The 26,086-nt window shown below is 38.0% G+C and overlaps 1 protein-coding gene across 1 annotated transcript in view; it reads right to left on the bottom strand.

The window, feature by feature from the left end:
• The window catches only part of PI15 (peptidase inhibitor 15), a 38,803-nt gene extending 17,257 nt beyond the window's left edge, over positions 1-21,546 (bottom strand). The window contains exons 1-2 of the mRNA XM_077167029.1: positions 21,371-21,546; positions 20,504-20,816 (exon numbers count right to left, since the gene is read on the bottom strand). Coding sequence (XP_077023144.1) covers positions 20,504-20,776 — 273 coding nt within the window. The 5' untranslated portion in view covers positions 20,777-20,816; positions 21,371-21,546. The remainder of the gene's footprint in view (positions 1-20,503; positions 20,817-21,370) is intronic.
• Positions 21,547-26,086: the final 4,540 nt, after the last annotated feature.

Below are 26,086 nucleotides of genomic sequence, written 5' to 3'. Positions count from 1 at the left end.
CGCACAATTGGATGGGTCATGTCACCATAGAAACAATAAAAAATATTCCACCCAGCAATATTGAATAAGGATTAAAGGACATAAATTTTCTGGGGTATATGGTAGTTTAAAATTGGCACACCACTCTATTATTAACTTTTTGTACAAGTGTCATACCTTTAAATAGTTCATGCAAGAACTTATTTTTATTTGTAGTATTAATTGGTCACATACATGGCTCTAAACAACCTCTTTCAATCATATTCACCTTCAATATGCCACCATTACTTACGATCCCACTAATGTACTACCAACACCTCTATCCATTCCCGTACATTTAAGCTGCGACCTCGTTAACCAGTCTGTGTGTACTAAGTAACTGCTTCCCCTTCCCTAGTTTCTCTCTATCTCTAGGTCTCCTACAGTGTACGTTTTAAGAGTTAGAGTTTACATCTTCTAGGGGGTTCATATTAGTGAAGTTGTACAGTATCTATCCTTTTGTGCCCAGCTTATTTCATTCAGCATTATGTCTTCAAGTTTCATCCATGTTGCCATATGCTTCAGAATCTCATTTTTTCTTACTGCTGCTTAATAGTCCATCATAGTGTATTTATCAAGTTTTGTTAATCTGCTCATTTGTTGATGGACACTTGGATTATTTCCACCTTTTGGAAATTGGAAATTGTGCTGCTATGAACATCAGCGCACATATGTCTGTTCATGTCACTGCTTTCAGCTCTTCTGTGTATATACCGGGTAGTGGAATTGCCGGGGTCATAGGATAACTCAACATTTAGTTTTCTGAGGAACCACTGTATGTCTTCCACAGCAGCTGTACCATTATACATCCCCACCAGCAGTGGATAAGTGTTCCAATTTTTCCACATCTTCTCCAATGTTCGTAGTTTCCTATTTATTTAATAGCAGCCATTCTTATAGGTGTCAGATGGTATCTTATTGTGGTTTTTATTTGCATTTTCTTAATAGCAAATGATGAACATCTTTTCATGTGCTTTTTAGCCATTTATATTTCCTCTTCAGAAAAATCTCTATTCATATCTTTCACCCATTTTATATTTGGACTGTTTGTTCTTTTGTTGAGTTGTATGCTTTCTTTATATATACTGGATATCAAACCCTTATCAGATATACGCTTTCTAAATATTTTCTCCCATAGAGTCAGTTGCCTCTTCACCTTTTGGACAAAGTCCTTTGAGAGGCACCGCAGTATTTGATTTTGAGGAGTTCTCTTTTATCTAGTTCTTCTTTTGTACTTGTGCTTTGGGTGTAAGGTCTAAGAAGCTACCTCCTATTACTAGGTCTTGAAGATGTTTCCCTATATTTTCTTCTAGGAGTTTTATGGTACTGGCTCTTATATTTAGATCTTTGATCCACTTTGAGTTCATTTTTGTATAGGGAGTGAGTAGGCTTCCTCTTTCATTCCTTTGGTTGTGGATATCCAGTTCTTCCAGCCCCATTTATTGAAAAGACTATTCTCAGCCAGGTCAGTGGATTTGTGAGCCTTGTCAAAAATCAGTTAACCATAGATTTGAGGGTCTATTTCCAAACTTTCAATTCTATTCCATTGATCAATAAGTCCATCTCTGTGCTAACACCATGCTGTTTTGACCACTGTGGCTTTAAATTAAGCTTTAAAGTCAGTAAGCATAAGTCCTCTTACTTCATTCTTCTTTTTTGGGATGTTTTTGGCAATGTGAGACTTCTTTCCCTTCCAAATAAATTTGGTGACTAGCTTTTTTATGTCTGCAAAGTAAGTTGTTGGAATTTTAATTGGTATTGTGTTGAAAGTGTAGATCAATTTGAGTAGAATTTGGGTAGAACTGTAGATCAATTTGAGTAGATCAAATGGGTAGAATTGAATTCTGTATTCATATATCCATGAACAAAGAATATTTTTGCACCTATTTACATCTTCTTTGATTTCTTTTACCAAAGTTTTGTAGTTTTCTGTATAGCAGTTGTTTACATCCCTGGTTAAGTTTATTCCTAGATACTTGAGTTTTTTAGTTGGCTATTGTGAATGGATTTTTTTTTTCTTAATTGCCTCCTCAATTAGGTCTTTCTTGTAATATCTTCATCTGGTTTTGATATTAGAGTGACGTTAGTTTCATAAAATGATTTAGGTAGTGTTCCTTTTTCTTCAATTTTTTGAACAATTTGAGCAGGAGAGGTGTTTGATCTTTTTGGAATGTTTGGTAAAATTCCACTGTAAAGCCATCTGGCTCTGGGCTTTTCTTTGTAGGAAGATTTTTGATGACTGACTGACTGAATTTCTTTATTTGTGATTGGTTTGTGTAGGTCTTCTATTTCTTCTTGAGTCAGTGTAGGAGGTTCATGTATTTCTAGGAAATTGTCCATTTCCTCTAAGTTGTCTAGTTTGTTGGCATATGGTGATTCAGAGTATCTCTTATGATATTTTTTATTTCTTTGGGATCCAAAGTAATGGTTTCTCTCTCACTTCTGATTTTGTTTATTTGCAGCTTCTATCTTTTGACTTTGACAATATAGCTAAGTGTGTGTAAATCTTGTTGATCTTCTCAAAGAATCAACTTTTAGTTTTTAGTTTTATTTTAGTTTAAAAATAGATTTTTTAATTGTCTCTATTATTTTTTTCTTTTGTTCTTCAGTTCATTTATTACTGCTTTCATATTTGTTATTTCTTTTCTCTACTTGCTTTAGGGTTACTTCACTGTTCTTTCTCTAATTTCAGTTGTTCAGTTAGGTCTTTGGTTTAGCTCTTTCTTCCTTTTTAATGTATGCATTTACAGCTATAAATTTCCCTTGCAGCACCATCTTCACCGCATCCCATAGGTTTTAATATGTTGTATTCTTGTTTTCATTCATCTCCAAATATTTACCAATTTCTTTTGCAAGTTCTTTTGACCAACTGGTTGTTTACAAGTGCGTTGTTTAACCTCCATGTATTTGTGAAATTTCTGTTTCTTTGGTGTTTATTGATTTCCAGTTTCATTGCATTATGATAAGAGAAAGTGCTTTGAATAATTTCAATCTTTTTAAAATTTATTGAGACCTGTTTTGTGCTCCAGCATATAATCTATCTTGGAGAATGTTCATAAGCACTAGAGAAGAATGTATATCCTGTTTTTTGGGGATGCGACAATCTATAAATGTCTGTTAGGTCTAATTTATTTATCACATTGTTTAAGTTCTCTATTTCCTTATTGATCCTCTGTCTGGTTGTTCTATCTATGGAAGAGAGTTCCATAGCACTATTATTGTAGAAGTGTCTATTGCTCCCTTTAGTTCTACTAATATTTTGCCTTCTGTTTTTTTGAGCTCCCTGCTTGGGTGCATAAATATTTATGATTGTTATTTCATCTTGGTGAATTATCCCTTTTATTAACATACAATATCCTTCCTTGTCTCTTATGACATCTTTGGATTTAAAGTCTATTTTGTCTGATATTATTATAGCTACTCTTGCTTACTTTTGGTTACAACTTGTGTGAAATATTTTTTCCATCCTTTCACTTTCAATGTGTTTGTAACCTTGGGTCTAAGATAAGTCTCTTATAAATAGCATATAGATGGATCATATTTTTTTATCCATTCTGCCAAACTGTATCTTTTAACTGGGGAGTTTAATCCATTCACATGCAAAGTTATTATGCAAAAGCAGTACTTGAACCGACCATCTATCTTTTGGTTTTTATTTGACAGATCTATTTTTTCCCTCTTTCTCTCTTTTTATCCTGTAGGTTGCCCTTATTGATATGCTTTAATTCCATCCCCTTCTTTCAAGCTCTCTCTCTCTATCTTCTTTGTTAGCTGACAGAACTCCCTTTAGTATTTCTTGCAGAGTAAGTCTCTTGTTTACATATTCTCTCAGCATTTGTTTGTGAAGATTTCAAACTCTCCCTCACCTTTGAAGGGCAGCTTTGCTGGGTAAAGAATTCTTGGCTGACAATTTTTCTCTTTCAGAATCTTAAAGATATCGTACCACTGCCATCACACCTCCATGGTGCCCATTGAGTAGTCAGTGGCTTCTCTTTTACATGGGAAGTCACTTTTCTCTTGTTACTTTCAGGACTTTCTCTTTCTTTTCAGAATTAGGATTTTCTCCTTCTCTTCAGAATTTGAGAGTCTGATTAGTATTTGTCTTGGAGTGGGTCTATTGGATTTATTCTATTTGGAGTTTGTTGGGCTTCTTTGATTTGCACATGTATGTCTTTTACAAGGATTGGGAAGTTTTCTCCAATTATCTCTTCAGATACTCTTCCTAGCCCTTTTCTCTTTTCCTTCTTGGACACCAATGACTCTTATATTTGTAAACTTCCTGTTGTCCATCATTTCTCTGAAATCCAATTCAAATCCACTTGAAGGCACGATAGATCTGATGATTCCAAGGCTTTCTAGTGGAAATGCCCTGCTATTCAGAAGTCCACAAGATCCCTGCCTGCAAGGTACCCAATGGGCAAAGAGCTCTTGGTGTTTCTGTGTGGCTCTCTCCCTTGTCCCCACCTTTCTGCCCATGCATATCGAAAAAGTGGTGGACCTCTGTGGAGAAAGGACACAGGCAGTGGAACACAGAATGTCCATTTTACCTACTAATTGTCAGATCAGCTCTGCTCTGCTCTGCATCCCCTCTCCTCCCAAGGGGATGGCTTCCCAGTCTTCCTCCAAACAAGGCACCCACAGCAGCCTAGCTTAGGGTTGGGAAGTAGGCACTGTGCACCACAGCAAGGTCTCTGTGTGTGGCTAAAATAATCTGTTAATCCCCCAATTCCCACACAGCAATTTCAGCTGTGGTGCTGAGTGATGACTACCCAACTGGTTGCAGAGATGGGAATGAGGGAGCACCCAGCTCCTCCCTCACCACTCTACATGGCCCAGCAGGTAGCAGCCAGCCCCAGAGGTGGCTACGATTATGTAAACTCACCCCATCCTTACAGTTTTAATTTCTCTACTTTTTCATCCAGGTCCTCCAATAAAACATAGAAGTCCCTCTCTGGCCACTTGTTCCCTGGAACCACTGTCTTGGTCATTTTCTGCCTTTTCTCTAAAATTCCATGGTGCAGAAGTTAGCTCTGCCTCTCCTATTCCACCATCTTCTTGGAAGTATCTCTGCATTATTTTTTAAACTGTCTCATGGTCACACGCATCAGGGGTCTGCTTAGCCTCATTCTTCCACCATTCCTGGCCACCAAAGCCACTACTGTCCATGCTCTGATACATGTGATTGGAAAATCACCTGGAGGCATCCCACTATACATTTTTAAATATTTAAACACAGACAATGAAGACTTCCATCCAGTAAGATAAGTGTTTTACCTTTCACGTGCGTGGGAAAGGTAGATTCCTATAAAGAGATGATAGAAAATGCACTCTTTAAAAGAGGGTTTCTGAATTGGATCATTGCCAACCACAGAAATATCTTAAACAAAAAGAAAAAGCCCTCTCTTGAGTGCTTTCCACTTCCAACTATTGTACCATTTTTCTATTTCCTCTTACAACAAAATTCTTTGAGGTAGTTATCCTAACTAGAAATTTCCATTTTTTTTTTTCTCTCATTCTCTCTTGAGGCCACTCCAGGTAGGTTTTTCCCCCATCACTCTACAAAAATTACTCTTCTCAAGGTCACCAATGATCACTTCCTGTTCATCATCTTATTTGACCTATCAGTAGCTTCAGCCATATTACTTGCATATACATATTTCCATTTCTTTGTTCCATGACACTACATTTGTCTTGTTTTCTCTGGCTTCTCTGTCTCTGTTGACTTCTCCTGACCTTCTGAACCTCTAAATGCTGGAGGGTTCCCATGACCCAGTCCTTGTTTGCTTCTCTTATTTATCTTTGTCTCATTTGCATTCATTGCCTCAGTGATCTCATCCAGTCTCATGGATTAAAATACCATTTATATGCTGATGGGTTATTCCAAATTATATCTCTAGAGCTCCCCCTTGATTCCAGACTAATTTATTAACCTACCTATTTCAAAGTTCTATTTAACATGTCTGAAACGGAGGTCCAGATAGTCACACTTCCACCCCAACCCACCCCAAACCAGGGACTCCTGCAGTCTTCCATCATCAGTGAGTGACAATGCCATTCTTCTAGTTCAGGGGTGAACAAAATATGGCCCATGAACCAAATCTGTTCTACTGCCTGTTTATATGTCTATGGTTGTTTCTGTGCTAAAGGCAAAGCTAAGTAGTTACTACAGAGACATACAACCTGAAAAGCTGAACATATTCACTATCTGGACCTTTACAGAAAATTTTTACCAACCATCTATAGTCATCCTTTTCTCTGAATTTTTCATGACCTATATCTGCTCCACCAGCAAATTTTGTTGCCCCTACCTTCAAAATACTGTATATCTAGAACAAAACTATTGATCATCACCACTATTGCCATTACCTTGGTCAAAATAACCATGATAAATTGCCTAGATTATTGAAAGAATCTCCTAACTGAGAGAGAGCCCAATAGAGCCTTAAACATAAATTAACAAAGGGATGAATAAAAAAGAAAATTCTGAGCTTTGAAGAAAGAGTATTTAAATAGAACTGGTGATTGGGACATCAAGGAAATAAATTTTCAGTGATTTGATTCTATGCCGGCTACATCTGTACTGTGAAGCTGTACTTCACTCAAGTGCTTTGAAAACTCCCAAGTGCTGTATAAATATAATCAAACTCAATTCATTGGATTGGTGAGGTCTTTTGGCAATGAAAATAAGTAAAGTAGCTTTGGGTGTAAGATGATAAATGGCAACTGCTGCGTGGCCTCTGGACAATTACATAATTTTAAAAAAGGCAACAATGACTCTGAGCTGAGAGCTGACTCCTCTCTAGCCAATTGCTAACAAGTAGGAAGTGGGCGCAATTCTCTAGAACTTGCCACCTTTCAGATAATACAGGAATCCTGAAGTATATGTGAAATGTACCGATTTTTACTTGTTGACAGATAATTTATAAAACTATAGAAAACTGTTCAGTTCTCTAACACTATTCAGAACAAACTAAACTGAAAGTTTATTGGTTGGCATGGTCAGTGAACCTATGGATTATGATCTCTGCTATAAGATATCATTATCATCATCATGCTTACATGGATGGGTTCTCTTCCCTCTTAATATCCATGGATGGTGAAGGAAAGTGTGACCTTAGAATTATTATCTTTGCCCCATACATTCTTACAAGAAACTTATGAAATGGGAACCACTGCTCTATCTTACACAATGGAAAGTGTAAGAAAGGCAAATTTCCAGATGAAAAAATGTAAATCATTCATTTAGGCAGTCAGTAAATGAATATTTACTGATAGGCACTGGGCAATGAGAATTCAACAAGTAAGACTGACGTGGATTCTGTCTTTGTAGAGCACTGAGTTTAGGGGGAGAAAGAGAAACAATAAAAATGTTACCAAACAGATATGTGAACCAGTGCAAATTAACATGCATTATGAAAAGAAGATCCAAAAGAATCATGCACTACTTAAAATTTCTCTCAGTATATAGTCTTGATGGATATATGAACCACATAATGTTTTCTGGGACTCTGGGGTAATGTCTTATGTCATGAACCATGAGCTAAGATAGTTGTCATAGCATATTCTGGAGTCCTCCTCTGGGAAATTACTCCAGCATCTCCTGGGAAATGGTTTAGAAGTCATATGCCTAACCCAATCCTAGACCTATGGAGTAAAAATCTCAGGGATGGGGACCTTGAATGTGTCCTTTCAAAGAAGTGGTACCATACTCTTCTAGTTAGAAATAATTGTCCAAAACCTTATTAATGGACTGTCATTCTGATCGCAGAGAACTCTGGGCCTCCTCTCTCCTCTTCCATCTCTCCTCCTCACTGCCACACCTATCACACACACTCACACATCACACAAAAGGCTCAGGAAGATGAGCATTTCTGGCAGTTACCATCTGTTATAAGCACATTCATCAGTATTGTTCCAGCACTGGCATATAAGTGATCCGAGAATGGAAGAAAATTAAAAGTAGCATTTCATCAAGTAAATATCTCACTTTCAGATTTGTGAAGACATTTGTTTTAGGTATTCGCAGAACACAGAATTATGGGTAGGAGAATAGAAAAATTTTCCTGTTTGCTGCTAAGCAAATAAGCCAGCATGATTCATTCTGAGAGTGGCAATTCCAATAGAAGTGAACAGGTACTCTAGGGCTGCATGATATGAACATAGAGACAACAGATGGTGTTCATGGTGCTCACTTAGAAACCATGTAAAATCTAAATGGCTTTATTAACTGAAACATCAGACATAAAGGAGAAATATGTGTATAACTTTCTGAAAATCCAAAATTTTCATTAAAAAGGATAAATAATTTTTAAAAAGTAAGACAAAACCTTTCCATTATAATGACATCAAGCCAGCATTCAAAGCACGCACTTGAAAATGCAAACAACTTAATCCATGCGAATATGAATCAACACGAGAATGTGCCAGCCTAACCTTTGGATGCATCCACAGAAGTAGAGCAAATGGAGAATAATTTGTCATCTCTGCTCTGCATTGGGTAGGTCACACCAATCCCAGGCACCTCAACTGCCAGTCCAGATTGGAGAATCAAGTTGAAGGGCTTTCCTTGCTCAGAGGCACACTGCCTCCAATTCCCATGGTGACCTAATTGGCACTGTTCATGTGTGCTATGTGAGGCATAAAGGAGGTGTGTGTGCCTTGATTCTCCATTCCCTTAATGACACAACTTCTCAGCATTTCCAGAATTTTCAGACAGCAACACCCTCTGACGGTCTATGTTGACAGTACATCGAATGTGAGAGGTGGCTCATATAGGTAGTTGCCACAAAAGGGCTGGAGGCTAAGGAAGTGTAGGTGAGTAGGAGTCAAGTTTCTATGACCAATGTGGTTTCCAAGGGTAGGAACAGCACAGAGAGGACAATTTAATTCCACATAAAGAAATACTTTCTAATATACAGCCATGTCCTCAGATGAAATGTATGTAGGGAAACTCATCATCTTATGGGCTCAAGAACTGGAAAGTTATACACAGGAAGGGGAGCATGTATTGGACCAGCATTCAAAGCATTTGCTTTGTTGTTAGATAGAACTGGGCTCTCATTATTTTAATTTACTTTCTCTAAGGTGTTGGGGAATTTACCTATCCTTGCCAAGCTTTAGATTCCCTATCTTTAAAAGAGGAAAGTAGTCCCTATCTCTCAAGACTCTGTGAGGGTCAGAAGAGATAGCCATTGTAGAATATTTAAGACAGATCTAACAGGGCAAAGGGTACTTAGCAGTAGCTAATATTATTACTGGGGATGCAGGCAATGGAATGATGATGGTGTCAACAAACTAACCCCCCCCCCCAAAGGAAGCAGTGTGAGGTGAGCTTTTCATCATGTTATCTGGCAGCCTGCTATTCAAGAGACATCAAGTTTTAATCTCAACTAAACAGATAATTGGATAGAGTAAACATGAATAAATCATGAAGCAACCAAATGAGCACAGAACTGTGCATAGATAATAAGGAGTTTGCTTTGGGGGATACTAACATCAGAGAGTAGAAGATAAAATTAGAAAACATTTTAGATGTTTTCAAACATTTTAATTTCCCTCCTTAAATCCCTCTTTAACATATGTTTTATCTTTAAATTTTAAGAATATTTGTTGATGGATTCTAGCAATATTATACCCATCAGTTATCATTTAATATCGGAGTAAAGAACGAGGAAGACATTTTCATGTGTGGTTAATTTTTTTCCCACTAACTTCAGTTTTACCATATTCTAAGCACTTATTTCTCCATTGTTAAAGTGTCCTGTGATATACATGCAAATCCCATAACTTGCCATTGCCCACTTGGTCAGAAGAATTCAAATGCCTTTCCGCCTACCTACTGCCTGCTAAAAACAGGATCTTGCTGGAATGCAGAGTGACAGATTTAGAAGAGTGTTCATATTTAACTAAATTATGAAATATGAATTTGATGCACTTTTTAGTAGAAAAAATTTATGTGTCCTTAAGTAACACATCTGGGCTGTTTCAGTTTGGAGTATGTGCTGTGAAATGTTAAGAGATTTCATGAAAAGTTTAGTTTAAAAACAACTTGTGGGCTTTTTTCCACATTCGTGTCAAAAAATGCTTGGTACCTGATTTTAAATGCTATGGGTAACATAGAGTGGAAACATTGTAATCCCATCCCTCCAAACCTCAATCTAAGATCTATTTTATGCCAACATTTTTCTTGACTAGGTTAAGTTATTAGATTTTATCTCCCCTACTCATCCCTCACATCATTGTTCATGAATTATCATAGACAATCAAATACCTCAAGATTATAACTATTTAATAGTTATTGACTGGCTATTTAATGATTTTCAGATATACTAAATTCACAACATCAGGCTAGCTAGATTTTTCAGCTTCTAGTTTTCTGAAGTCCTTTGATTAGTTTCCATAAATGCCTTATCCCAAGAAGGACTAGATAGCACCAGCCCACCAAAGCATATTCCCAATCAAAAGTCTTTGTGGTAGAAGAATGGTCCTCCTACTCTCTAGTTACAGCCTCCGTAGATGTGTATACCAGATGATAAAACCTGCAGTCACTTCATGATGCCCCAAAGTCTGCTCTTTATCTTTTGTTCTCTAACTCAGAGAAACCCAGTTGTCCAAGTCAAAGTGGGGAATCATCCTTGATGACTTCCTCATTTGACTTCATTGTATCCATCTCTTAGTCCTATTCATTTGATCCCTAAATATTTCATAGCTCTCATTCACTTTGCCATATCCCTATAGTCTTAAACTCAGACTATGGTAACAACTTCTTGACTGCACACCCGACCTCACTCCTGCCTCTCTTCAATCACTTCCTCCCACTGTAGCCAGAACAACCTTTCTGAAATGTAAATGTAGTGATGTTGCTTCCCTATTTAAAACCTTCAGTAACTTCCCTGCATTTTAGAATAGAATGCAAATAAGCATCAAATGTTGCTCTTTCTTTTGTGCATTAAATCTGAGCCATATTGGACTTTAACCATTTCTAGAATGTGCCATTCTCCCTCTTGGTTCTGGGTCTTATTGTGCTCCTCCCTATCTTAGAACTGCTTCCAAACCCATACTCAACCCTCTCTTTCCTTAACTCCCTCCTGTATAAGTTCCATTTCTCATTTTAAATACTGGAAATCATACCTTCTGGGAGTCTTCCTTGTCCCTTTGTGCCAGCCCAAGTTGGGGTAGATGTCCCATGTGCTCTCACAGCACCTGCATTCATTCTGCTTCTGCACACAGCACACTGCTTTGCCTTCTCACAATACTTCTTGCCAAAGAGTGTCTCTTTGCTCACCACAGCATCCCTAGCGCAGTGCCACATGTCAAAAAGCACTTAATAAATACTGTGGAATGAATGATTGGATATGAATGGCTCCAGAGCCACTGAGCCTCACATGGTGCCCAGAAAAAGTTAAGACTTCATTCATTTATTCTGTAAATGTTTACAAACTAACTGTGGGACAGAAATGATACTAGATTCTATAAATACGCAGTAGGCATATAATAAAATTATTCTGCTTAACTGTTGATTGTGGTCAAATATTATTTGCAACTATACTGGGAAATATAGTCACCAAGTGTGATCTACATGTGATTTGCAGCTTTCTGTCTACCAACTAATGGCAAGGTTCTGAATCACATCATGTTAATGTCTTATATTTGCATTTCTTAAAGTCTATTTTTAAAATGGTGACAAAATGTTCTTCCCTTCAGCTGGCACCATACATGCAGGCCTGAACAAAAGTAAAAAAGCTTTAAGGTCATTACTTTCTTCATTCATATTCAAGTAATACTAAGCAACATGCACCTTGGAAAAAAATCCCACAAAATGTGTCTCCATTTGAAGCCAAGGCTCTTAAAAGGTTCTAAATCTAGGAGAGCAGGTATGTGGAACTCTGACTGCACTGGAGAAATGCCTTCCTGTCAGCAGTCTTTCTCAATTTATTGCTTTCTGGCAGTAGTCCCCAGCAGGCTTTCTAGTGGTCATAAAAGCATTTATTGAAAAGATTTAAGCTAGATATATCACATTTCTTATGCCTATATCAAGAAAATGAATTATTCTTCCCAAATACAAGAGGAAATATATGGCTTTGTTTAAAAAAAATTAACAAGAATAGACACCACCAGTGTTTAGTCAGCTACTGAATAAAGTCAAAAGAAATAGTTTACATTATCCACATTCTCTTCCACATGAAATGCAAATAAATGAGATCAGTATCTTTCAGTACTCCCCAGTCATAAATTATTACTCATCCTAGGCAGGTAGTTTATTGGCTGTTGCCAAAGATGGATTAATCTATTCTCCATTCATTTATTCGAGTCATACTTCCCATTACTTGACGACCTGTTGTGACTTGCTACCTGGTATTTTTCTCTTCTCCGTAAAAGTACAGAAAGCCATGCATATTCCTTTAGGTCTGAGTAACACTTGCAGGTGCCAAACAAAGACAACAGGCCACATTATCAATACAACTTTTTTGCTTCTTGAAATTACATTATATTATACTTTAATATATTTTAAGTTGTTCACTCCATTTCCACCATTACCTTCACGCTATCCCTTACCTTTTCTACTGTTCTTTACCACCTGTGAAGCCTGCTATGTGATGCACTACAATTAGTTGTTTTTATCTGTTGCTGTATGCAGGGGTAGGTGCATGGTTCTTTCTTACCTTTGCCTACAGGAATAGCATCACTTAACACAGTGGCTACCATCTCTCTGGTCACTTTCACCATCAATATGAACTCCACCACTGCCACTATCATCTCTCTAAAATGCAGCTCTGACCCAACTTTAAAATCACCACAGCTCCCTAATTGTTTTTGTACTAAGTGATCTTTAATCTTGTCTCAACCTGCTTAAAAAGTACAGCTAAAGGGTTAAGGTTTTCCCTCTTGGTGATTTTGTTTCTGCATTGCTTTGCCCAGGTTAACATCCACCCCTTCTCTTCCTGTGCACCCATCTCAAAGGCTCCTCCACTAAGGAGTCTTTAATGCTTTTGCCAACCAGATACTATCATTTCCTTCTCTGATGCCTGACAGTATGTGTCTGTATTTTTTTTATTACATTGATCATATACAGTAGCATATTATATGAATCATGTGATTAGTGTTTTCTTCCTGTTTATTTTGTTTTGTCTATAGTACATTTGTTTACAATTTCAAGATAAGGATTCCTTTGCTTTGAATCTCCTTCTCTCATGGAAGAACCTCGAAATTGTTGCAATTAATTTATTACATTGACCTGAATTCAAAGAGTATTCTTTAAATTTTGTTCTATGGGTGAGTCTTGCAATTTCATTCTTTTGGGGATCATTCTTATTCTAAGAAACTAGTGTGGTTTGTGGTTTAGAGTCATGCTTAAACTCCCTTAGGAAGAATGAAAACCAGCTGGTGTCCCAGGAGTTCTGGAAATTAGTCAATAAAGTAATTGTAGAACAGAAGTCAAGAGTAAAGAAATTTGACTTGCATGTCTCAAATTTTATATATTATCATTTCCTTGAAAAGAAACTGATTTAGAAAATCATTTCAAATAATGTATTTTTACTAAAATCGTGGACAACATACCCCAATAAAATATTACACAACTATAATATGAATGTCAATTATGGTGTGCAAATTGCTTTCACTTTATTTAGTCAAGTGTCTACTGTCGAACATAACCCAAAACTTAAAGAACATAGAATTACTTAATTTTTAAAGTTTCATTTTTATAAAATTTATGAAAAATTTCTTTGCATTATTTTAGATACTTTGCACCTGAAAATTTAAAAAACAAGAAGTTTGTAAGAAACGAACATATACCATAGATCAAAGCAAATTGTGATGAAGGCCACAGGAGAGATGTTGAGAAATAGTGTTAGAAAGGAAACATCACATATGGTTATAAGTGTAAGAAATACCCATGTAGGACATAGCATTTTGATATAAACCTAGACAGGTAGGATTGTAAATAACAGAATAAGTTAGAAAGACATTAGAGGGAGAGAAAATGGCATGGGAAAAGACTCAGAGAAATTGTGGATGAAAGGGATGACAAAGCAGGCTGGTGCAATTAGAAAAGGCTGTGAATTAAAGCCCACCTTCTGCCAGGCTCCCATGGGTGAGCTTGCTCACTGATGAGAGCAACGCAAACACAGGGCCAGAGACTCAGGCTTGACAATTGCTGGCCATAGTGAACAAGGTGTCCTAAGTTTTTGGAGTACATAGTGCAGGTTAGAGATGGTCTCAGCCTTCAAATTGCTGGCAATCCAATTTCATTTTAAACCACTTAAAATAAAAGTAACAGTGTTAAGTTGAGATACATACTTTTACCTAGCCTAGAGAATTAGAGTCCCTTAGATACCCATTTGCTACTTTCAGACTATTAAATTGTACTTCCCTTGAAATTTCTCTGAGCTTTTATGAGGGATGCAAATGAACTGTTTTCACTGGTCAATTTACTCAGAGTCCTTCTAATTTAGGATTATAGTAAATCAGGCACAGGTCTTCTAACTGACTAACCAATTTTCTCTCACTTCAGGGCCTTAGCTCTGGCTTTTCCTTCTGGCTGGATTGCTCTCCCTCATCTCAGCATGGCTCCCTCCCTCCCCACAGTCACTGATGTTCTCAGTGAGCTCTTCCCTGACTTCTCTATTACACATCACAGTCTCACCATAACTAGCTTAATTTTTCTTCATAACCTTCTCATTTTCTAACATCCTATGTAATTTATTTATTTATTTAATTTTATTTCTTGCCTGCTCCCCCAGGGGAGTACAAGCTTCAGAGGAGCAAGGCTTTTTGTCTGTTTTATTCATAAATGTTCCCCAGTGCCTGCCATATAGTAAATTCTAAATAAATATTACACAAATTAATCATGTATGAATACCTTCTAAGTAAGAATTACACTTGCACGATAATTTGAGACAGTCCTTATTTTAAGTAACAGAACTTTCTGCTCTGGCTACTTTTTCTCACTAAGTTTGCTGACCTGAAGATTTGTAAAATATCTGCTATATAATGAGAATACAATTTGGCCTTTACAAACTAAGTTATATATAATAGTTCTTATATCTGAGAATCAAATGGTATGGGTAAAATGCCAAGCAAAATTTCAATATTTTCAGATTTCAGTGGTCATTTTAAGAGAGGAAATAATTGTATCTTGACAGCTCCAGGGTTTTCTGCCACTGGGGCATTTGCTAGATCTAGCAAATAAAGAAATGTTCTCCAATATGAGCATGGGTGTTAGTATTATACAGACCTAAATCTAATTCCAAGGATAACATCCATTGTTCACACAATTTTGGCCTAGTCGTTGACTTCTTTGGGTCTAAGTGATTTCATTTTGTGATGGTTAAGTTCATGCATCAGCTTGGCCAGGATATGTTGTCCAGTTGTTTGGTCAAACAAGCACTGACCAGATTGTTACTGTGAGGATATTTTGAGGACTTATATCATCAATTAATTGATTATATCCGTGGCTGACCACATATACAAACAACTGAGGAGAAGACTGCCCTCAATATTGAGAGAAGTCTCATCTACTCAGTTGAAGACTTTAAAAAGAGAAGTGATCATTTCAGCAGTCAGAAGAGAGAATTTCCATCTCTGTTTCAGCGACCCAGCTTCTCCTGGGTAATCTATCTAAATCTTTCATTGGAGTTCCCAGTTTGTGGCCTGTCCTGTGGAATTTGTACTTGCCCATCCCCACAGTTTCAAGGGAAAACACTTATAAAAATCTTATAATATTTAATGTGTGTGTATGTGTACATATATAAAATCTCGTGTTGGTTATTTCCCTAGAGAACACTGAATAATACAGCTTTGGTACCAGGAGTGGTTCTTGAGAAACAGAATCTTAAGGATGAGATGTCTGAATTTTTCTGGGGTTTGTGGAATTGGTTCTCTAAGCTGATTAGACTCAAAGGTACTAATCACTATTTCCACCAGTCAAGATGGCATTGATAGTCCATGGAGAGTTAGCAATACAGATTTGCAAAATACCACCACTTAGATATGACTACTCAAATGCTTATAAGAGGTAAGGCTCTGGGTAAGTGTTTCTGACAACTTAACAGAGTTTTACAGAGTTAAAAGGTATAATGATATTGGCTGGTAGTTCCTAAATATGCTGGATACAGTTGTTTTAGTTTGCAAGCACCAAATGTGATGAACCAGAACTGGGATGGCTTTTAAAAAGGGGAATTTAATAAGTTACAAGTTTGCAGTTATAAGCCTATAAAAATATCCAAACCCAAGGCATCCAGGGAAAGTTATCTTAATTCAAGAAAGGTTGATGGGTCTAGAATACCTCTGCCAGATAGGAAGTCATGTGGCTGACATCTGCTTTTCCTTGCCCCTCAGTTCCATTGCTTTCAGCCTCTGTTTCTATGGGGGTTCCTCACTTTGTTTCTCTGAGGCTGCCTTTCATCTCTTGGCTTCTCTTGGCTCTTTCCAGGTTATGGCTTGCTTACTATCTCATGGAAATGTGTGCTGGACTCCAAGCATGTCCAAACATCCGTGTGTCTGTTTTCCAAATGTCGACATCTATGTCAACTCTGTTCTGAAGTTTCTGTTGGCTCTGTTATTTCTGACTCTCTCCAAAATGGTTCTTCTTTTAAAGGATTCCAGTAAATAATCAACACCACCTTGAATGGGTGGAGTTACATCTCCATCTGATCAAAGGTCACACCCACAATTGGGCATATCAACTTCATAGAAATAATCTCATCAAAAGTTTCCAACCTACCAATTGAATCAGGATTAAAAGAAATGGCTGCCACACAAGATCAGGATTAAAACATGGCTTTTCTGGATCTATAAGCCTGGGCCCATCATAAAATGGAAGTAGTATATATGAGATAGGGCTCAAGCAGATCTGAAGGTGCAAGTAAGTTACGTGAGGAGGTGGCCCAAATGCCCATGGCCACCACTACTGCCACATTACCTTCTCTTTACCACCCACAGCTATGGTCTCTTGGAGAGTTCCTCATGATCAGTTCACTGAGGAAAATTTGGGTCTGGCTTACAGACGATTCTGCAAGATGTACATATAACACCTGTAAGTGGACAGTGGCAGCACTACAGCCCCTTTCCAGGACATCTTTGAAGGATAATAGTGAAGGAAATCTTTCCAGTGGGTGGAATTTTAAGCAGTGCACCTGGTTGTTCATTTTGCTTGGAAGGAAAAATGTCTGGAGGTGTGCTTATTTATTGATTCATGCACTGTAGCCCAGGGACTTAGAAGCAACATGATTGGAAAATTGGTGACAAAGGGGTTTGGGGGAAAGTTACATGGATAGACTTTTCTGAGTAGGCGAAAAACATGGGGTTATTTGTGTCCTATCGGAATACTTACCAGAGGGTGACTTTAGCAGAGGAAGGGCTTAATAATCAAGTGGCTAGGAGGATCTGTTCTGTGGATTCCAGTAGGCCTATTTCCTGAGCCACTCCTGTCATTGCTCAATAGGGCTCATGAACAAATTGATCATGGTGGTAAGGATGGAGATCATGCATGGGGCAGCAATAAGGACCTCCACTCACCAAGTCTGACCAGGCTATACCCACTGATGAATACTCAATCTGCTAGAAACAGAAACCAACCCTCAGTCCCTGATATAGCACCATTCCCAAGGTGATCAATCTGCTACCTAGTGGCAGGTTGAACTAGACTACTTCCAACACGGAAAGAGTAGCATTTTGTTCTAATTGGAATAGACACATACTCCAGATATGAGTTTGCCTTCCCTTCACGCAATGCTTCTGCCAAAACTACCATCTATGGGCTTACAAAATGCCTTATCCACTGTCATGTTATTCCACACAAAATTGTTTCTAGTCAAGAAAGGCACTTCATGCAAATGAAGCATCAGAATGGATACATCATCATGGAATTCACTGGTCTTACCATGTTACCCATCATCCTGAAGCAGCTGGATTGATAATGTGGTGGAATAGTTTTGAAGACTTAACTATGGCACCAACTAGGCACAATATTTTGCAGGGCTGGAGCAGTGTTCTCCAGGACACTATATAGGCTATAAATGAGCATCCATCCTATGGTCTTGTCTCTCCTATAGCCAGAATTCACAGATCCAGGAATCAAGGGGTGGAAAAGGGAACAGCACCATTCACTATTACCTCTAATAATCCACTAGGAAATTTTTTTCTTCCTGTCCCTGAAATCTTAAACTCTGCTGGTTTACAAGTCTTAGTTCCAAAAGGAGACACAACAATGATTCCACTGAATTAGAAATTAAGACAGTCCACTGAAGTGAAAGTTAAAACTGCCACTTGAGGCCTTTGGGCTCCTCATGCCTCTGAATCAATAGGCAATGACAGGAATTACTGTACTGGCTGGAGTGATTGATCTTGACGATCAAGGGGAAATAGGGTTTTAACCACACAGTGGAAGTAAAGAAGAGTTTGTCTGAAATACAGGAGACTTTCTAGGGCTTCTCTTATTAGTACTAGTCCCTGTGATTATAATTAAGAGACACCTGCAACAACTCAATCCAGGCATGACTACCAATAGCCCAGAAACTTTCAGGAATGAAGGACACCCCATCAGGCAAAGAATCATGGCCAGCTGAGCTGTTTGCTGAGGGTAAAGGAACTATGGAATGGGTAGTGGAAGAAGGTAGTTATAAAAACAAGCTATGATCATGTGACCAGTTACAGAGTTAATTAGGTATTTCTTCCTTTTTTAACCTCTTGGACCCTACCTATGCCTTCACTCATGATGATCCTTCTGCCTGCAATACCATTAAAATAGTGAATCTCACGACATATTGCTTGGTTATTGTGTACTATGTGTATTATTATTCCCATTTTACAGATAAAGGAATTGGGTCTTAGATATATTAAGTAACTTATACAAAGCCACAAATTAAAGAGCAGAGTTAGGAAATGAACCTAGAAGAGCTCATCTCCAAAGCCAGCTCAGTTATCTTTGTCCTTATCTTCTTAGTTCAGAGAGCCATGTTATGACCACCAGGCAGTATTCCCCAAACCTATCATCTGAGAGTCATTCCCTTCCGTGCTTGGATAGAATCTCATGCACATTTCTCTCCTAATTTACAGGAAATGTTTTAACTTATTACTCTTCTTTCCAAATCTGTACTTTTCCTTCTAGAAACACCTCTTCCGTGTGGGCAACTCTTCCTTTTTATAGATCTTAAATTGGTTTTCACAGGGCACCTTTCATAAGAAACCCAAAGAAAGCAATAAAAGCTAACGTTTATTGAGCATCTATTTTATTGTAGGCTCTGGTTTTATTGCTCTACTTCTCAACTCTATATTCTCACAACAACCCTATGAGGCAGCTACCAGCTATAATTTTATCCTCATATTAAAGATGAAGAAATTAAAAGTGAGTTTTTGAATGCACACAGTTTATAGTCTCAGATTTGAACCCATGCAGTTACATTCCGGAGTCCTTTAATCATGAAACTACATTGCCCCCCACACAGCAGAGCTGTTTATATCTTCTTTTCTTCTTTGTCACAGAGTCTGAACTCTAATTCTATTATATATAGCTCTTATATTTAATAAGTCTTTTATTCCTATGGTATTGACATTTGCAATTAGTCAAACTTAAGCAGCCTATTTGAATAGAACATGAATTTAAGATCTCCTAGACATCCCACATTTTAGGTTAGAACTAACCTAAATGCCCCAAATGCCAGGGCACCATTTCCCTCCATCCTAATTTAGAAATACTATGTTGGTGGTCTTCATTCCCTTAAATAGTTTCCAAGATGTCTTCTTGTAAGATGCTGGACTTTAAACCATGAAGTAGCACAAATTCGAAACTATAAAGTTTAAAAAGACATCTCTTCATTCAATTGCAACTTAAATTTTTTACATTCTAAGTAAAATGATTTAATCACAGTCTATTTTTTAAGAAAGAGAGAGTAAGAATTTGGAAGAGTGTGCGAGTGCACCGGATTCACTGTTTTCTGAACAACAAATCATTAAATCATAATGAGGGAAAAAAGTCAGCATGTTCTCTTAGAATACAAATAGATTAGTATCAGAACGAGCTTTGTCCAAGAAAGGAAAACAATATCTACCCAGGGAATAAATCATGCACATGAAACCTAAAATTTTAAGAGATATTTTTGAGAAATGTTCTAACTGATAAATATAACTATTAAGCAAACAAAGCACAGAAAAAGTTTCACGTGAAATAAAAATAAAAATGGACCATCTAAATGTTATCCATTAACATACCCCACTCTTTATCTATGTTTCTTATATAAGACATGACTCATCAGTGGTTATGAAAATCACAGAATAAAAATCTGTTTGGAATACCCCCTCCTCTTTAATTTTAAATGGAAGAGTATTTAAGATTATTAGGCACACAAAATCTTTCCCTAAGTTAAAATGTATAAAAGCCCCATATTCCTTGATATAGAAAAATAACATAGTTGCTGTAGGTTCTTCTAACATACAACTTGAATGAAGCTTTCTCACTCACAGTTCAAAGAAAAAGAAGTCCTCTTACCATATATTCCATGTTTGCTGCAGGTGGAAACACTTTGCCCCGAACTTGATTATGATAATCAAGAATGGCGATCATGTCATTCTGTGAAATGTAGCGCTTCCGCCTGGTTTTAGGGATATCCGCAGACTCTAGTTGTGCTCTTAGAGCTGCTTCAATATCAGTGAAATTATTGGTTGGCGGGGATGAGTCAGTGGAATTGAGTAAGACGAGAGCACTTGCTTCACAGAGAAGGGAGAACAGGAGCACGCCACCGACAGCAGAGATTGCTATCATTTTGAGAAGCAGAGAAGGAGAGGCCACCGAGTTCACTTCACTTTAAAGCAGAAAAGTAGAGTTAGGGTTTGGGAAAAGGGGAAAAAAAAAAGGCCAGAGGTGTGACTTTACAAAGTCATCAATCAGTTGGGAGCATTGCTTGAATTGACACTCAAAAAAAACCAAACAACTTTTGAAGCCAAGCATAGGAGACCACTTATAGTAGAATCACTATCAATTTTGCTTTATGTCATGAGGCAGTCCCCTAGAAGAGCTTCCTATAGCTGGGCAACAGTGAAAGCATTATTGCTAATTCCAAAATGAATGTGAACCACTGCCCCAAATGCCTGAAATACAGAATGCATTGCTGCATTTTCATTTTCAGTGGGAAATCTTTAGGAATTGAAGTTTGTCTTGAGAGTGAAAATGATAAATGCACCACAGGTAACAACACAGAATGTACTGACAGTGTCTCCCAGGCATAGAGGTACACCAAAGTGACAGAACACATATAAAAAAGTTATACTATTTCAATCTCATTTCTAAAAAAAAAAAAAAGTGAGCTACTTTAAAAGTAATGCATGCAAAATAAGCTTGTTGAGCTAAATAGCTTACCTCTGCACAATGCCAAAATGAATATACTGTTCTTCCAAAAATTTAAAGCTCTTTGCTATGTTGTAGCATGAACTCTTGTAAGAGGAGTGTGTCTTATTACAAACTCTGAAAGCAAAATTCTGCAAGGTTTGAATGCTGCTGGCTACAGGAGCTGCTAACAGCTTTTATATGTCACAGTCTGCAACATCCAGAAAGGGCAGTCTTTCTTAGGGTCTCTCTTAGCCAAAATCAAAGGGGAGGGGTTTGGGATAGAAAACACAGTGATTGGATGGCAACCTTTTTATGTGGGTGGTGAGGAAATTGAGTCACACCCACAGCTTACAAAGTACAAACCATAAAAGACAAACCCCCTTTTCTCTGGGCTTCACCTTTTCTGTGACTGGTTACTTTTTCTCATTTAATGCTTTCTAGTTCCTGGTTGTGCTACAAAAAGGGGGGCAAAAAGGAAAAAAAAGAGAGACTGTGAGTTCTTGAAAACACAGATGGCTGAGTAACAAGCAATAAATTTTTAAAAGACAATAAGTGGCATGAGAGCTGAAAAGAGCAGGCTGATATTAAATCAAGAGATCAGCTCACATAGTTAATCTGGGTAGCCACAAATATGATTCAGAAGGATACCAGGCAAATCAGTGCTAACCAAACTACAGCATAGGCTACTAGGATAATAGACGCTCAAGTAGTGGTTCTCTCTGTCTCCATGTGGCTTTATTCCTCTAATGGATATATTTATCCTCTCTTTATCTCCAGTTTCACCTCCCTCCCTTTTCTCTTTCTCTGCAAAGTGGGGTCAGCAAATTAGCTGCCTTTTACCTGCCTTGTATATGATATGAAGCTCATGACAAATCACACCCACCGGATTAACATCTGTTTCAGGTTTACAGCATACAGTTGAAATTTTAAGCAGAGAATGGCTCAGCCTCTCAGGAAGCACATTGGAGGCCCCAGCACAGAGGCCATGAAGAATTTAGCAGCAGCAGCAGCTGCCAGCAGTCCGAAGTGCCTTGTTAGGAGGAAGCCATTGGAACAAAATCAGTATCAGACAAAGCAAGAGCCAAGAATATGAACGTTAGGGCAATTTGTAAGGAAAAGACCCTCGAAAAATGCCGCAGAAATGTGTCATGATGTCATTCACACAGTGTGGATCATTTACGGTTACTGGCAATCAGGATTCTGGAAAACACACACTTGTCAGTTTAGAAATGTACTTAATGTAACACGGACTTGTCCAGTTTGCTAATGTGATTGCCTCCTGCATGTTTCAGCAGGAGAAGCACTACACGAATTCACAGGCATCAGAAGTGATGGTCATGTGGTTAGAAGCACACTGGAGTGGGAGCCAAGTTTCCTGGGCTTTATTCCCAGTTGGGTCACCAGCACTATGTGTGGCCTAGCGTGTATTATTTAACTCTTCGTTTATGTATCTCAAAATGGGAGGGAAAAGGCGCAAATTCTGTGCTGAGACAGACTTGATCAAATTCCATAAGAGGGCAATAAGGTGTTTGAAATCAGAAAGGTCATTGAAGCTCAAAGTACAGTCTTCAATATCAATAATATGTGTCAGAATTCAAGTTTTGCTGCATTATGATATGTATTAAGCTTCTAATTTAAGTGAAATTGTTTTAGGAGAGCTCATATTGCTGTACTGTAAGTTCAGACAAGGTATTAACCCTATAAAATTGAAAAGGAAAAAGCATATAAGTAGAGGAGGTGGAAGGGAGGGGGTAGTATGAAATATCAGAGCAACTTGAGGGGATACATGAGCTTGCTAGAAATTTTTAACCATTGGAGCTGTCCAGCTGGGGCCTCACCCCTTCAGAAAGGACTTTTGGTGCTGCCTTGAATGGATCTCAGGGATGCTGCTTTAGCGATTCATGAATTGAACAGGAGGTTAGAGGAGATACTATCTGTTCTAGTTTGGTAGCTGCCGGAATGCAATATACCAGAAATGGAATGGCTTTTAAAAGGGGAATTTAATAAGTTGCTAGTTTGCAGTTCTAAGGCTGAGAAAATGTCCCAATTAAAACAAGTCTATAGAAATGTCCAATCAAAGGCATCCAGGGAAAGATGCCTTGGCTTAAGAAGGCCGATAAAGTTCAGGGTTCCTCTCTCAAGTGAGAAGGCACATGGTGAACACAGTCACAGTTTCTCTCTCATCTGGAAAGGCACATGGTGAACATGGTCAGGATTCCTCTCTCATCTGAAAGGGTACATGGTCGACATGGCATCATCTGCTAGCTTCTTCTCCTGGCTTCCTGTTTCATGAAGCTCCCCGGGAGGCATTTTCCTTCATCTCCAAAGGGTGCTGGCTGGTGGATTCTGCTTCTCGTGGCTATGTGGTTCTTCTCTGCTCTCTCTGAATCTCTTTCATTCTCCAAAATGTTCTCTCTTTTATAGGACTCCAGAAACTTATCAAGACCCACCCAAATGGGTGGAGACATGTCATCACCTAATCCAGCTTAACAACCACTCTTGACTAAATCACATCATCCAGGGAGATGATCTGATTACAGTTTCAAACATATAGTATTGAATAGGGATTATTCTGCCTTTCCGAAATGGAATTTAGATTAAAACATGGCTTTTCTAGGGAACGTACATCCTTTCAAACCAGCACACTCTCTGAGGGTCTTTAGTCTCTAAGATCCCAGGACCTTTTGAGAAATTCGTGCCAGCACAGATTAGCCTATACTTTCTACATATCTCCAATATCCATCCAGTATATAGGGAACCAAAGGATATTTAACTGAACAGCAGACATGAACATTTCTTTCTCCAGGATGGCTGAGCTCTTGCTTTGAACCTAATAAAAATTAACTGCTGCATTCAAAGTTACCTATTTTGTCATGTACATAAAAACAATGTCTTGGTATTTGACTCAGAGGTACTTTCATGGGTAAAACTGTGTTCCTTGAGAAACTTCTGTAAGCCATAAATGAGTTTCCTCTAAGAGAGGGTGAAGAGATGGAGGAAGAAAGATAGAAATAAGGAATTTCTGAGATGGACCTAAATGGGAGATTTCCTCCTCAAGTCCAATTGTGTGAGGGCAAAGCTGATATTGTTTAATTTTGAAGCAGATCAATGATTTTAGATATTTTTTCAGAACACATGCATTATATTGTAGAACTATAGATTGTTAAGAAAACCCACAAGGCTATGGAATCATAAATGAATAGAACTGCAGGATGAGAGTTAAGAATTCTGCTGCCAAACAGTGTTACCAGAAGTATTTGAAGGGCTTTAGAAGTAATTTTAATTTTAAAATACTTGTAAAATTAAGAGGAATAAATCCTATTTGTCAGTAAGAGAATTATTAACAACAAATAACAATGTGGTTGGTTTTGATGAAATCTCTTATTGAAAAAGGCCATTCACAAAATTATCTAAAATTGAGGATGTTGATGGACTGTGGACTTTGAGCATTATACATGAGGCCTAATGAATACAGGTGGCTGAAGGATGCACTGACTGAGAAGTAGATTGGCGAACGATGGTGTGTAGATGTGACCGAATATTGTGCTGCTATGAAAAGGAACGAAGTTATGAAGCATGCAACATTGTGAATGAACATGTTGGACATTTGGTGAGGTTAAATAAATAAGAAACAAAAGAACAATTATTGTATGGTCTCCTTTAGAAAATGCTTATAAGATAACAGGGGCCTAGATTATAAGTTCTTACAGCAGTCACATTTAGTCTGAAGTGGTAAATATTATTTCTGGATTTTGAGAGGCTGGATTTCTGGATTTTATATATGGATAACCTGGTAGTTAGAGATAAAAATGAAGCCCATCAGGTTGGGATTAAAGTAATTCAGAGCACAGGGTTAAGGAAGATATTGCCTATATTTTAGAGCTTCACCTACTCCTTGAGACCAAAGAAACAAAGGTTTATTTTGTCTGAAACCTAAATTTTCCATGTCACTTAATCTAACTTAACCTGTTTGAATAGTTCATTTAAACAATTGAAACACAAGGAGCTCAGAATAAGAATGAGGGTTTTTAATCCTGTATAGCTTAATGTAATGCCTGAATGCATTCTAGAATATATTGAGCAGATAATCAAAAAATATTGGCAAAGTCCCTTGAGGGATGGGAGAAAAAATATGGAACAATTAAACTTTACCACCCAGGAAACCCCTGATACCTGTGTCAAACATTAGGGACATCCAAATCAGTAGGTCAAGGTCTTGATCTTGAGGCTTGCTCTTGTGAAGCTTATGTATGTAGTGGAGAAGCTTAGCCTACCTATAGATATGCCTAAGAGTTACTTCTGGAGGACCTCTTCTGCTGCACAGATGTGGCCTCATTCTCTCTAAGCCCAACTCTGCAAGTGAAATCATTGCCCTCTCCACTACATGGGACATGACATGTCTCCCTGGCAGTATGGGAGATGACTCCCAGGGATGAGTCTGGCCCTGGCACTGTGGGATCAACAATGCCATCCTGACCAAAAGGGAGAAAAGAAGTAGAACAAATATGTTATCAGTGGCTGCGAGAGTTCAAATAGAATCAAGAGGCTTCTCCAGAGGTCACTCTTATACAAGCTACAGTTAGACATTGCTACCTATCTTAACTTGCCAAACCCCAACCAAAACCATTTCAGCCAATCCTAAAGAACACGTAGGTCAATATATAAGAGTCCACAAAGGTTCCATGCACTGGAGTAACTTTCCAGAAACCTGTAACTTTCAGATGCGTCCCTGGACCAGATAAGTCC

Source organism: Tamandua tetradactyla, chromosome 6 (assembly GCF_023851605.1).
Source record: "Tamandua tetradactyla isolate mTamTet1 chromosome 6, mTamTet1.pri, whole genome shotgun sequence".
Lineage (NCBI taxonomy): Eukaryota > Metazoa > Chordata > Mammalia > Pilosa > Myrmecophagidae > Tamandua > Tamandua tetradactyla.
The sequence above is the reverse complement of the archived record's forward strand: the minus strand, read 5'-3'. Positions and strand labels throughout refer to the sequence as shown.